This window comes from Palaemon carinicauda, chromosome 35, assembly GCF_036898095.1.
Source record: "Palaemon carinicauda isolate YSFRI2023 chromosome 35, ASM3689809v2, whole genome shotgun sequence".
NCBI lineage: Eukaryota > Metazoa > Arthropoda > Malacostraca > Decapoda > Palaemonidae > Palaemon > Palaemon carinicauda.
The window spans coordinates 59,357,576-59,372,575 of NC_090759.1; the positions used below are offsets into that span (position 1 = coordinate 59,357,576).

A 15,000-nucleotide genomic window follows, 5' to 3' on the forward strand; every position below is an offset into this window, starting at 1 on the left:
TAAGCATGTCTAATTATGAGTACTCGAATATATATTGAAAATGACAGATAATAGATGGACAATAAGAATAACAGAATGGCTCCCTAGAGATTGCAAAAGCAGCAGGGGAAAGTGGAGAAGACGAAGGATTGGCGAACGAAAAAAATTTTCAGGTAAAGACTGGCATGGAAAGGCCATAAACAGACCCGTGTGGAAGGACATGTCTGAGGCCTTCGTACTGTAGTGGACAAGTAACGGATGATGATGATGATGATGATTACTCGCGCATTTGGGTACAAAACAATACGCAAAAAGCGAAAAAGTAAAAATTCTCAACTGATATTGATATAAAATAAAAAGAGAACGGAGAATTATTATCTATATTGTCATCATTATTAACATTATAATTATTATTGTCCAAGTTGCAACCTTTGGTGATAAAGCAGAATTATACAAGTCTTGTGGCTCCAATAATTAAAGTAGCCCAATGCAAACAAATAAATAGAGAAATAAAGTGTACAGTATAAAGAAGGTAACATGGAATAACAAAGATAAAATCTCTATAAAATGAGATTAAAGACTACGTATATCTTTTCAGACAATTTATCTTCCAAAGACGACCAGATTCTTCAACAAACCAGAAAATGGTGCTTCCTTTGAAACATTCTTTCCGATTAACAATCATTCCTTGCAGTTACCACGATATCTGATATGATCACACGAGTAAATAGTTAACTTCTATTGCAGCTCGTATGAAATAAAATTTGAAGCAATTCGACGCATAAAAATGGGGGAAAAACGTGGTCTTCATTACGTTAATCAACGTTGACTCATAAAAGGCAGCCAATGCCATTTTCCCCCTCTACATCATTTGAGTTTCTTACCTTCTCCTGAATATTACATAAATCTTTGTGTTTGAAGGTAAGCTGTTCTATAGCTAATCTGAATTCGTAATGATATAGTAGTATTTAAAAAAATGATAGGGCAACAAAATTTTCTAGACCACTGCAGTACAAAGGCCTCAGACATGTCTTTACTCATATCTAGATAATCTGGGATTTGTTCAGTTCTCATCATCTAGCTGGCCAGTGCGGATGGGTGATGGTGGAGACTTCAGCCTGGTCGCTCACAGCAAACCAAGCTAGTAAGGGGGGTCCCTGACTAGTACAGCTTTGCTGATCATGGCGACACACAAACCATATCACTAAGTTAAAATATCGCCACTCGGAAAGGAATCGCTAAATAAAATAAGTAACAAACGTAAATGGCTCCATCCAACCTCCAACTACTCTGCTCAAATATTAATTATATCAGACAATAACGACCTCAGGGTAAGAAGAGCACTTCCCACTCCAGTACGCGTCAATATGACGGCTGTGTGACGTCCGTTTCGTGTTGATGAAAGCCAAGGTCGTATTGTATATTTGATTCGTTTTGAATTATTTGTGTAAACTTTGGTAACGTCTTGTTGCTTTACCGCAATTCATCCATGTTATATTTTCATTTTCCAATACAACGATAGTTACTCGAAGTTTCATTTCAGTCTGTAATTTGATTTTCTTCAATGAGGTTCACCTGAGACTATAGGTTCTAGAGCTTTCAATTGAGCGGCCCCAAGACTATACTGCTCCCAAAACATATCCAAAAGAATGAAGATATTAAGGCTTTCAAGAAGAAACTGAAGACTTTCTTGTTTTTTAAGTGCTTCGATAATGTGGATTTAACAATAAACGAGCAATATGCGGTGTGAAAAGCTGAATACGAAGGTTCTCTAGATTAGGGTCCCCCTGGAGTATTGGACCAGAAAAGCAGCCCTTGAAGTAAGTAAATTCCTGTTAATCAATAATAATTTGTATGATTTTATAACATTCTTGAGTGACTTTAAATAATATCACTCACCAAGATGGCTTCTCAAGACTCACTGAGACTCATTACAGCTTGCATCAGACTCCCAAGATCAGTTTCTAGCTGCACGCCATTCATTTTCTGAACGAAATGGCTACCCCTGCCATTAGGAGTGTCTTCTTTTCTAGATTTAGCACCATGTAGCCATTATATCAAACAGTTAAGAGAAATGACACTTTTAATCAAATATATCTTGCAATTCCTTGTTAATGTAATGTTATTATTTTTCATAAAGTGAACTTGCAATTTTAATGATTTTGTAGTGTATTTAAAAACATTTACTTATCAATTTCTTTTTCTAAATTTGGTTTAAAAAAACTAATCACTCGAAAGATTTTCCATTATTTCTAATTTGAAACAAATTTTTTTTAGCTAAATTCACACACCATGATCCGAGTTACTCCACAAAAACCCACCAACTAACATATGTTGGCTTGACTGTCAGTACACTAAACAGAATATCAATCAAAATCAACTCGTTTATCGCAATGGCATTGCCATGTTTTACGCTTATCGACTAAAACAAGGCCACCCCCCTTGCTGCGCTTTGCTTGAAAGCATTTAAAAGACACACACACGCGATATGTAAACATCATCAGATTATTTCTAGGTAGTTCCACGCGAAAAGGAGACTTGCTGGTTGCTCTAGTTTCAACATTTTTCTATTGTGACGTCTTTACACTTAACAAAAGCTGGTGGTAAATGGTCTGATAGTCATCTATTCAAACTATGCACAATGCTTTAAGCGGAGGAGCGCAGTTTTGGTTACCCCTGACAATCATATCCTTTTAGAGAACTACTTTTCTTTTGGCGACGATTTGGCGCGGGGCCTGTAATGCCGGCTCGTAAAACGATAAATAACCGTATGGTTCTATCTAAGTATAAAACATATTCTTATTGAAAAAGGATTATTATATTCACACGCATATATATATATAAATATATATATATAAATATATATGTATATATATATATATATATATATATATATATATATATATATATATATAAAATATACACACACACATACATTGTCTATCATCAGTCGTTGGTAGTCCACTGCAAGACAAATGCCTCAGACATTTCCTTCCACTCATGTCTGTTTATGGTCTTTGTATACCAGCCTATACCCACAAATTTTATTAGCTCGTCAATCCATCGTCTTCTCTTCCTTTCTATGCTTCTTTTGCAATTTCTAAAGACCCATGTCTTTTTCTTATATGTTGTTAGAATATCCTCTACACTAGTTTGCTCTCGTATCCATGTTGCTCTTTTTATGTGCGTTATTCCCATCATTATTCTTTCCAAAGGTTTTTGAGTTGTAACTAGCTTATGTTCTAAGGCCTTTTCCATTACATTGACTGGCTCTAAGTGAACCTTTAAAGTCTCTGCAGGGCTTTTTCGGATGGAATTGTGATCTCCATGCTCTGTGGCATAATTGCAAGCGCATTATGACCTATTAGAGACAGTTGCGTAACGCGCATATTATTGAAATCAGCAAATAATATCGAATATTAAAGCAATATTTCGTATAAATAACTACTGTTGAAGCCACTGGGCTTATAGCAATCTGCTTCCCAACTAGGATTGTAGCCTAGCTAATAATAATAATAATAATAATAATAATAAATACTAATAACAATATTAATAATCACATGTTAAACTACGCAAAACCGATGAGGAAAGTTATAAGGAATTAGTAAATTGGTAAAAACGCAGGCTAAAGTTAATGGTATGAATGGAAACTATTAAAATTGAAAAAAAACTAAAGAACTGAGGAAAACCGAAATCAAAGAAACAAATCTAAATATTGTATCGTAAGGAAAGAAGTTGACAGTGACCTTAGACAAAGCTGAGACGTGTGTTCTCAAGATTAATAAAATTAATAACAAGACACAATCTTGAGGACCTTGCATGAATGAAAATATATGATAGACAAAACGCGACCTTCAACTCGAATTCTTGAAGGAAGCAATTGTCTTTTGGTGCTCATTATTAGCTACACGTCACTTGCTATGTAATTCTATTTCCTTTCTTACATTTTTGCAGGTTCATTTGATGATTTCATGTACATGACATAGTTGGTGATATCTTTACACTAAGTCCTGGAGTCACAAAAGTAATAACTGTGAGCAATGTAATAGATTCGTAAAAATAATTGCCGTTCCTGCATTCAAAAACTAAATACTATTTAATGAAAAAAAAAATTAAAAAAAGGCTTCTTTGCCATATATACGTAACGCACACATATATATAAATATATATGTATGTATATATATATATATATATATATATATATATATATGTATATATATATAAATATATATATATATATATATATACATATATATATAAATATATAAATATATATATAATTATATATGTATGTATGTATATATATATATATATATATATATATATATATATATATATATATATATATATATATATACATATATATATATATATATACACACATATACACAGCAAAATAATTTACGAATAATGGATACCGAACACATTACACTTTATATGAAAATAAGGATCTATTAAGTAAACAATTAAATTTTGATAACATAAAAGCTAGAAATATCTACAGTAGAAACGGCTGGATTCCTTTTTATTCAAATTATGACCTACAAAATATTTTTCCAAATATATCTGAAATAAGGAATTTAAGTTACATATTAAGTGTCTATTGAGCAATGATTTAAAAAGAAGCTGCAAAGACCGAAAAGCAGGAATCTCTGGTGTCCGTACTGAGCCCTCAGTGATGCAATGTTAGTCGGTGAACGTAAGAAGAAATTACAGAAACATATGAAATTGTTTGTAAGTTGTTAGGTAATATGAAACAAAATGAGTAACTACTTACACAGATGCAAAGATACCTTATCATTACAAACTAAAGTAAAACCGGTAAAAACATATTTATTAGATCCGAATTTTTTTTTTTTAACAAGAGTACCTTATCAATATAAAATTATGGAAATAATCTATAAATCAAGATCCCCAAAAGCACGATACATACCCTTCTGATGACGACGGCAGCGTCGAATGCCCCGTGAAGACTCGGCTCCCGGAGAGTCCTCCTTCGGATCCGCCCGAGGATCCGAGGCCGGATGATCCCAGGCTCTCCCGGGACTGGGGAGAGTCCTCCCTGCGCCCTCCTTTGCGTTCTACCATCGTTCTAGCGATTTGCGATAGTTTTCAGAGAAAATTAAGGGGGTCCAGTTGCCATGAACAATTTGAGAAAGTTTTCAGGGAAAATTAATTATGTCCAGTTTCCATGAACAATTTGAGAAAGTTTTCAGGGAAAATTAATTGTGTTCAGTTGCCATAAATAATTTGAGAAAGTTTTCAAGGAAAATCAAGGGGGTCCTGTTGCATTGAAGTGCAGTTTACTTGAACAAAAATATTAGCGTTTCTTCTTTTGAGACGAGGTATCACTTCTTGTAGTTTCCTGAATGACTTCTAGTCCTTTAGGCCTCAATTTCTCCAACAGAGACGAGGTAACGTTTTTGAGAGTTTTGTTTTCTTCTCTCTGGTCCCTTAAGGGCGGAAAAAAGGTTAAATGTCACTTCCCCTTCCTTTCCCCCTTTCTGCCAGGGACTCGGGGTGGCACTACCCCGTCACCCTAGCAGAAACAAATCCTTTTTTCCGGCTCTTGGTTCATTTCAAGTCTTTGAGCTAAGACTACGGTCGAGATGTTATCTGTGATACAAGTTCTACTGAGCAGAGATTCCAGTTCACTTATCAGTATTTTTTTCAGAATAAGTGTGGAAACCATAATGCGTAAGTTTTTTTTTATAGTTCAGATTGTGCACAACTGCGTCGTTTGATTAGATGTTCTGTGTACAGTTAGATAAATTAATAAATAAAAATCAAAAGACGATTTTAGTATATCACTACGAAGGAAGACCTAACTCTTATTTGCATCTACCTTTTAAATAAAAATGCTTAAATCCTGTTTTGACAATGACAAATATCTCAACAAACGTTACTTAGTTACCTTGGTGCTGCATCATAATTTTACTAATTACATTTTAATACCTTTATTATTTCTTATCACAATCGATCAATTTATGACTTCATGAACAAGATCGCATGCAATTACAACATATACACCTGCCTCTAGTATGCACGAACAAGTACTTGCACACATACAAGGGTTACACGCACAAACACAGAGTTCAACTTTGTGTATCAGTTGTCATGGCCACCTATCCAAGTTATTGCTTCAATACACTGAGTTGCCAACACATTTAACGGCCTTTCCATGAATATCGTCACAGATACCATAATATTTTGTTTTACAATACAACTTTATGGTACCTTTATTTTTACCGCATTACGAAATAACGCCTCTGTAACTAATTAGGCAACTTGCCGACTATTAAGTGTCAAATTACTTTATTGTCAGGGGGCTTAATATGGCAATATACTTTTTATTTCACAATCATGTAGACAAAATGTTCTATAAAGCAAAATACTTTTGACCTCTAACAATACTGTTTTTAATTGACGCTTATTCTTACATAAAACCATTCAGTCATTATTCTGGGTGGCAAGAACCACCGCAGATAGCTTTATCTTTTAAAGCAAAATGTCAAAACCACTCCAATAATGTTTCTGTTATATACAAAATTACAAGGGAAATTACAAGACACCCAAACCTATTATCGTCATAAATACTGTAAATATAATTCAAAGATGAAATTCCATACAAAACGTCAAAACACAACCTGTATTGTGGATAATAAAAAATCAAAACATGGCATAACAAAGGAGTCAATTCTGTCACTTAAAATCTCGGGTTTATATTTCTCTCTTGGGGAAAAAAATCCAATTCAGTCCTTCTATTGATATGCTAAAAACGTAAAATATAAAATGTTTTGATATAATGTTTTCATGTCTTCCGAGTTATTCTTTTAAATAATAATACGTCATTACTAAACCTTGAAATTGATATATTTGTTGATGAACCATTCTCGAACTGATGCACGTTGAGACACATTTACTTCCCATGAACTGATTCACTAGATCAAAGAATGCATTCGACTTCGCTGTTCAATATAATATGCTTAGTCAAAATAACAGACATTGCAGGTGAACCCCATTAATTTCAATATGTATACAAAAATAGCTTTGTAACTGCTCTTAAGAATACGGTACAGTACTAAATTTCTGGTGCTAGATTAGCTTTGATCCTCGTTATACTGTACAGTAAGTGTTCGCGACTGTTATTTAATTTGAGTTCTTAAAAACCCTAAAACGCATTATTAGTAACTCTATGAACATTTGAAGCCAACTTCACTCATTGTTATCGTTTTATAAATAGTAGTTACAATACGTAATTCTTGTGTTAGCTGGCAAAGGTCCAAGTACCATCTACTCTTGTTTCAAAACGGTACGAGAACTTCACTTTATATATATACTATATATATATATATATATATATATATATATATATATATATATATATATATATATATATATATATATATATATATATATACATATATGTGTGTGTCTCATGGATGGTAGAATCAAGGGACAGTGAGTGGCATTGTCCTACCAGGACAATGCCATACAGACTGACCATGTATCCATATGATAAGCGACCTCTCCACCCATGGAGGGCCAGGCATTGGCTTCTGATGACTCAGCAGGTAGACCTATAAGCTCCCCCCAAACCCCTAATACTTAGGTCACAAGGATGGCGAGCGAGGTTGCAGACACTACTGTACAAGAAACTATTGAGTTTGAGCGGAACTAGAATCCTGGTCCATCAGAACGCTGGTACCAGGCTGGGACGTTTCTCCTAGGCTACCACAACCATGAAAACTACCAGCCTCCATAGGCCTTGACTGAGTGTGAAGACAAATGGTAGGCAGACTCCGAGCAGTAATCTCCAATTAAGCCCTAACTGAAATTAACGTTCAACGTCACGAACTAATGTCCTCAAAAGACCTTGTCTAGACACACAGGCAGCAATAACAAAATTAGCCATAAACCAAGGTTTATAGACCTTGCCATAAACTGTCAGTAGAATAGAACATCAGGTTCTGCAAATTTGCACCTACATATTTTACGGTAGTTTGTTCGAGTAAAGCGGGGTTTACACGGGCGAGCAGCTCGTCGAGCCTGGCTCGACAACCCTGTGTTTGAATTATGTTCGTGTGTGTAAACGGGCTATTTGGTTGTCGAGCGCGCTCGCCGAACGGCTCGATGAAAGTCAGGCTCATCTTGACTTTTGTGGGCGGAGCTACATTGTTTGACGAGCGTTGTGAACGTGTGAATGGGTGTCGAGCATCGAACCTCAGTTGTAACTTGTTATCCAAACCTGCTCGAGGAAACATCATCAAAGAAATGAATAATGGCTGCCATTAATGAAAGCAATAATGAGAAGGAAGTCGTACTTGATTTCATACAAACATATCGGGCTCATCCAGCTGTATGGAAAGTTAAATCAAAAGACTATTCCAATAAAGTATCCAGAAACAAAGGAATAGCAGCTCTGCATGAAATATTGAAAGAACTAATTTTAAAGCCTTAATTTTAAAGCAACAAGCAAGTTGGTGTGTGAAAATTTCTCTCTTTTTAGTAGCCAATCCTTCGTCCACTTTGATCATTGAGGTTCGATGTACCGTCTGAAAGCTCTTCGAGCCGTTCTACAAGTAGGTTCGACAACCGGGCTCGGCGAGCTGCTCGGCCGTGTAAACCCGCCTTAATATAGATATCTTATTTAGAAAGTTCTCCGTTGTTGTGAATCTGATTAAACAAGATTCTGGTCTGACAATTCCGTTTACGACGTATCCGCCCTTGCAAACAGGTGCATTAATCATGCGACCTTCTCGTTCCAGTCTTATAATGCTACACAGAACTTGCCCTTGCCTTTATATGTTTTTCAAGTTCAATGAGGGAGTTTGATTACAATATAATGGTTTTGATTACCATTTTTAAACCTATCAGGGTAATAGAATTGTTTTTTTCATTGCTCGATTTGTAACTAAAGATATTAAAGCCTTCGAGAAGTTGAAGACTTTCTTGTTTTCCAAGTGCTTCGATAATGCTTCGACAATTGACGAGGAATCCACTGTGTGATACTCTAAATACCTAACAATATATGACAAAAAACTCTTGTAGGTCCTGTAGGGCACAGGATTTCCCATGTGATATGACCAGGAAAACAGCCCATAAAGTAAAGAGCCAGAGGGAAATTTTAAGACATCCTAATAGGCAGATAGACTATGGAGTTTATAAAACTACGAAGAAGAAAGAAAATAGGTATGGAGTTATATTGGTTGGTCCTTTCTCCTTCGCCCTAAGTTTTATTTTCGACCTAATTTTTCACTCTTTCCTCGGTCCTAGGCTACATACGAGCAGTGGGCAACCATCGCCACTGGCCTCTAAATACGAAAAAAGGCATTACAAGAAATATCATAAAGCTTATTATTCCATATGTATTATACTTTTTGTAAATCCAGAGACTGTACAAATAAATTTGAAGTTATTTAAATAATAATCCATCTTGAAAAAGCGAGGCTATGGATGTTTAGTCAATAATGTGTTCACGGAATCGTGATAAACCAGTTACGTCTAGAGTCAATAGAACTTAAATATTCAATTGAATAGAGTCAATAGGACTTCCAAATTCTATTGATAATTGAAGATATCTGAGAAACGCAAAGACAGTTCAAGGTTAGCGATGTTTTTCGACAGATCTGACGTGGATTTGATCTAAATCAGAGAGAGAGAGAGAGAGAGAGAGAGAGAGAGAGAGAGAGAGAGAGAGAGAGAGAGAGAGAGAGAGAGAGAACTGCAAGAATATGTTTAAAACCTGAAACTCCAATCTGGTTCACTCACCCATTCCGTTAGCTATTTCGGTCTCAACGTGATTCATTACTGCATTGACCAGACGCTAAAGATCACAAAAGATTGTCTGTAACAAGTATCTGGCATTCAGTCGAGGTCATCAGTTCAGTAATGACAAGACCCCATTAATTTGAAACGAATCATGGCCTCAAGATAAGGAACTCCAAATAGAACAGAACTACAAAATAGCATGTGTTCCAAATATTACATGTCAAATGGAGAAAAATAACTTCAAAGGCCAACTCATGAGCTCATAATCTTACAAATGCATAGGCCTATAATTTAAACATAGTAAGAGTAGATGAATCCTCACATGTAATAAATGGATGGAGCAATACTGCTATGAACTGCACAGGTCATAAAACTATTCATTGTGCATTTGCTAAATGAAGGGGTGAAATGAATGAATGGAAAAGGCTGCCACTTAGAAATGTTCAAATTATGGGATTCACAAAACACGACCTTGAAGACTCGTGAATGCAAGTTCAATGCTCTACCACTGAGTAACACACCCCAACCTAAAACTTGAGCCATTTTTATCCTATCAATTCCTACACAATGGAAAAGACAATCATAAGAATTAGATTCCACACCTACATCTTTGAAATAAATGTCCAGACAGCTTGGCTTGTACATTTAGTTCTGCAATTACTATCCGTACAACCAATCCTTAAAGTCTGGAAACATGGGCCAGGTTCTGGATTAACAAAGGGAAAAAAAAAACAGCAAATTCCTATTCCATTATCTTTTAAAAAAAAAAACTTGTCCCTAGAAACATATCAGTCTACCAAATAAGGAATAAGACACTTATGGAGTTGGGGTGACTGCAAAAAATAGAAATCCTGTGGAGCAACAATGCAGTACAGGTAATCCCCACCAACCTAAAATAAACTTGAAAAAAAGCAACAACAACTATCTGGATGGGACAGAGACAAATCCACAGCTGAATAAAGGAATCTGGCAAAAGATATTTGATAAAAAGTAAAGCATTTCATACCATATGCAAAGATGATTTGTACACTATTAAAGCCCATAACACTGGCAGCCACGAGTGGTTTAACTTTTATTCTCAGAAAAACACTAAAAGTTCTGAAATAACTTTTCATAAGAGAGTACATAAAGCACACATGAACTCTTACAAACGAGACATTGTCATCAAAGAGGATTCTTAATACTGTAGTGCCAGAATATGATGCAAATTAGAGTTATCATTATCATCATCTTCAGAATACCAAAGACAGGATAATGAGGAATGGTCATTTAAAGAAATTTCAAAAGTTTCATATAAAAAGGATATAACAATGAAGGATGTATAAACAGATGGCTTAAACCTAACCACAGCGAGAGAATATTAAGTGATAGCATCAGCTGAGCTCTTGTGAGCAAGAGACGAGTTAGAACTTTGAAGATCCAAAGCCGCAAAAAGTAGGCCTACTTGGCTGAGAGAAGGGCATGATGTTAGGAATCTCTTCCCAAATATGTGCACTACAAACAAATATATACAAATATGTGCGTACATCTATGTACAATACACGTAAATATTGTTTATATACATTGCATATATATATATATATATATATATATATATATATATATATATATATATATATATGACATAAGTAGTCCATAAATATTAGGATGCATGGGTAGATACTCAGTTTTCAAGCGGTCGTTCTCGTACCCAATTCTTATTGAATGCAAATGTGATGTCTATTGTTGTAAGGTTGAATTTTCCGAGTCTTCGTTATTCTTTACATTATGGACTAAAACAGGGAAATTATGAAAAAAACTGTGTGTGTATATGTATATATATATATATATATATATATATATATATATATATATATATATACACATATATATATTTACATATATATATATATATATATATATATATATATATATATATATATATATATACACACACACACACAGTATGTCACTAAGAAACTACAAACACTTTGGCCTATAGACGTAACATTACATTTTCTGTTTTGGATGCAGGATGAACCGACGTTTGTTTAGAAGACAGTGGGATGACAGAAAAATACATAAGAATAGTAATAACGTTGGAGTATTCTAAATTAACCCAAAGAAGGTAGCAGAAAAGTTATCTAGACCTACAGCCGAATATTGACGTAATAACAATAAACATCAGGCAAAATGGACTGGACATCAATCTTACATGCTGATATAGAACACGTTTCAAATCCAGCCTTTATGAATACACAAACACACGTATGAATATAACATATAAACAAAACCATTTCATGCAGGCATTGCTCGCCCTATCCCAGCTTTGGCTTTTAATATTTTTACAATCCCTAAAAACGTATGCATACTGTATATACTACCTGAAGTAGTTAATATTAAGATTGACACTTAGTAGGTAACTGAACTATTCTAGAATTCTGCCATAATTAGATATTGATTTGGTTCACTTTTGCATAATTTTACATGGAAATGCAATGAATGATAAACGAAACTTAGATCCAATCAGTCGTTACTAATAAGGGGGTTTCCATACAAAATAAAAGGCATTGGCCAATGCCTCATTCTTACTGCAACTGGAGAATCAAAGGTGATCAAAAACGGCAGAAAACTAATAAGAGATTAATTATATCGTACACCTACGCAGAATGCTTAGCATCTGGATGAGCACCTTATACACCGTCATCTTGAAAGCTCTCTCGTAATCTCTGGACATCAATGCCTTTTCATTCCAATAACTTTTGACATTATCTATTCAAACATTTCCTAGTTTTCCTGTAGCGCTACCATCTCATACCGCCCAATCTTTCCACATGACCAATCCAGCTCTAATCACTTCGATTCGTTCTTTCACCTACACCGTTTTAATATTATCATGTCACTTTCCAATTCACACCCATATCATTTTAATCTTGCGTTGTACATACTGTACTACCAAATTGTATTTCAATCTTAACAACCTCTTTTCCATCAAGTAAATTCAATATTTACACTTCGGCTTCCATGAACAATTTGAGTAGCTTCCCATTCTTTTGCAGACACATTCTGTTACCTTTCTTCCTTAATCTAACTATGACTAGCTCTATCCTCATCTAAACATCATCATTGTTTCCATTAATCCACTACCGATTATTATTATTATTATTATTATTATTATTATTATCATTATGATTATTATTGTTATTATCATCATCACCATTACAAGCTAAGCTCCTACCCTAGTTGGAAAAGCAGGACGCTATAAGCCTAAAGGTTCCAACAGGGAAAACAGCCCATTGAGGAAAGGAAACAAAATAGTGTGCCTAAATGTACCCTAAAGCAAGAGAACTCTAACCCAAGACAGTGGAAGATCATAACACAGAGGATATGGCATTACCCAAGACTAGAAAACAGGGGCTTGATTTTGGTTTTTTTTTTCTTTTCCTAAAATAGCGGCTTACCATAGCCAGTATCTCTTCTACCCTTACCAAGAGGAAAATAGCCACTGCATAATTACAGTGCAGTAGTTAACCCTTTGCTTAAAAAATTTATTGGTTATCTTAAGTGTTGTCAGGTGCATGAGGAAAAGGAGAAAGTGTAAAGAATAGGTCAGACTATTTAGTGTATGTGCAGACAAAAGAAAAAATGAGCCGTAACCAAAGAGGGATCCAATGTAGTACTATCTGGCCGGTCAAAGGGACCCAAGAACTCTCTAGCTCTAGTATCTCAACGGCCAACGGGTGGCTGGTGCCTTGGCCAACCTTACTAACTATAAATCCTAACATTCATTGCTCGTATATTCTTGGTTTACATTTATGCTCACCACCTTACTCTTCCTCTTGCAAACACTTTCAAACTCTTTCCTTAGTTTTTTTGCAAACACAATACCCTAATCAATACTGCAACATATGCAAACATCAACCATTCCACATTCCATTCACGACCAATTTTCTTCCCTTATATCTAGGCTCCCTTTACAGACAAATTTTCTCCATTCCATTAGAACTACTTCTGTGCAACATTTCAAAAACCATTATGGTGGAATTCTCATTCCCAGTTGAAGGCTGCAATTTTTTAACCAGTAATTTTTTTACATATATTTATTTAAGTCATGGAAATTGTCATCCATTTAATTATACTCAAAAGACTCAAACACTAATCAACCCCATTATGAGGTATTGAAATAATGACTGAATGGTTTTGCCTAACATACATTAAGACGCTAGCCATTTAATTTTCACAACTAGCTGAGGCCTACTAGAACACATAATTTGGCTAATCAAAACAAGGAAGCAGTTATTAAGCAATGACAATACACTGCATCTTTAATGTAATGACAAATGATCAAAATGCTAAAATACCCTCCCAACTTCTGGTGCCTTATAAGTAGGCTATACCTTATTGGGGAAGAATACCTTTGCCTCACTGACTTCTACAGTATAACCTAATTATACATATACAAGGAAAAATAATATAACGATTAGTATCATTAAGAGAATAACTACTGTCAACATAGCATAATATTCACTATTAGTCCATCAACTTTGACTAATTCTGCAATGGAAACACAAGCGTCTATCACATGAAACAGTATTTAGCATAAAATAAAATACCATCAATAGTATGTTTTAGTACTGTGCAAACACCCTTCATCGTTTGGCAACAGAAAATAGACAGTTAATGAAATACGTGGCACAGGTGTTACAAATGCTTCACGGGTCCTCACAACGCATGTAAACACAACATTAGTACTATGCGGGTACTACGTTCGACAGTCAAAACACAGAAACACCAAGACAACTGGAACTAATTCGCCTTTCAATGAAACACTGGGCCACTTCGGATAAAAATATACATTTGCAGAATGTTCGGTCTGGTGAAAAGCTGGTCTACCTATTGGACAGGCATGTCCGGTGCACCAGTTCCGACGACACACGCGTTCACTTGTGACGGTTGACCGACTCGACTGACTCACTCAGACTCGGCGGCTTACACACCACGGCATGAATGCTCTGACAATGGTCCCCCTCCACCTCAACCAATCCCCAATAGCAATTCTCCATTACCCCTCGCCACCAATTCAGGCTGTACCTTTCCCCTCTTCCGCTTCGATTCTCTATTTTCTCAGGCTCACAATTTTTCAACTAAATTATTCAAGCAACAGTTTATACAAAGAATTGGAAAGAATGCTGAAATGGAGAAAAGGGAAGAAGTTGATCAAGAAATGAAAAATTCAGGATGACTGCGTGGGAAGTAAGTGGAATCTCCTCA

General features: G+C 35.3%; 1 protein-coding gene across 12 annotated transcripts in view; it reads right to left on the bottom strand.

The window, feature by feature from the left end:
* The window catches only part of LOC137627778 (kinesin-2b-like), a 439,846-nt gene extending 425,118 nt beyond the window's left edge, over nt 1-14,728 (bottom strand). For all 12 annotated transcript variants that reach the window (XR_011041220.1, XR_011041219.1, XM_068359098.1 and 9 more), the window contains exons 1-2: nt 14,623-14,728; nt 4,913-5,732 (exon numbers count right to left, since the gene is read on the bottom strand). Coding sequence is in view for 10 of the 12 variants with exons in the window: in XM_068359098.1 (XP_068215199.1) it covers nt 4,913-5,067 (155 nt within the window). In the remaining 2 variants the exon portion in view is untranslated. The remainder of the gene's footprint in view (nt 1-4,912; nt 5,733-14,622) is intronic.
* Between the last annotated feature and the right edge of the window lie 272 nt (nt 14,729-15,000).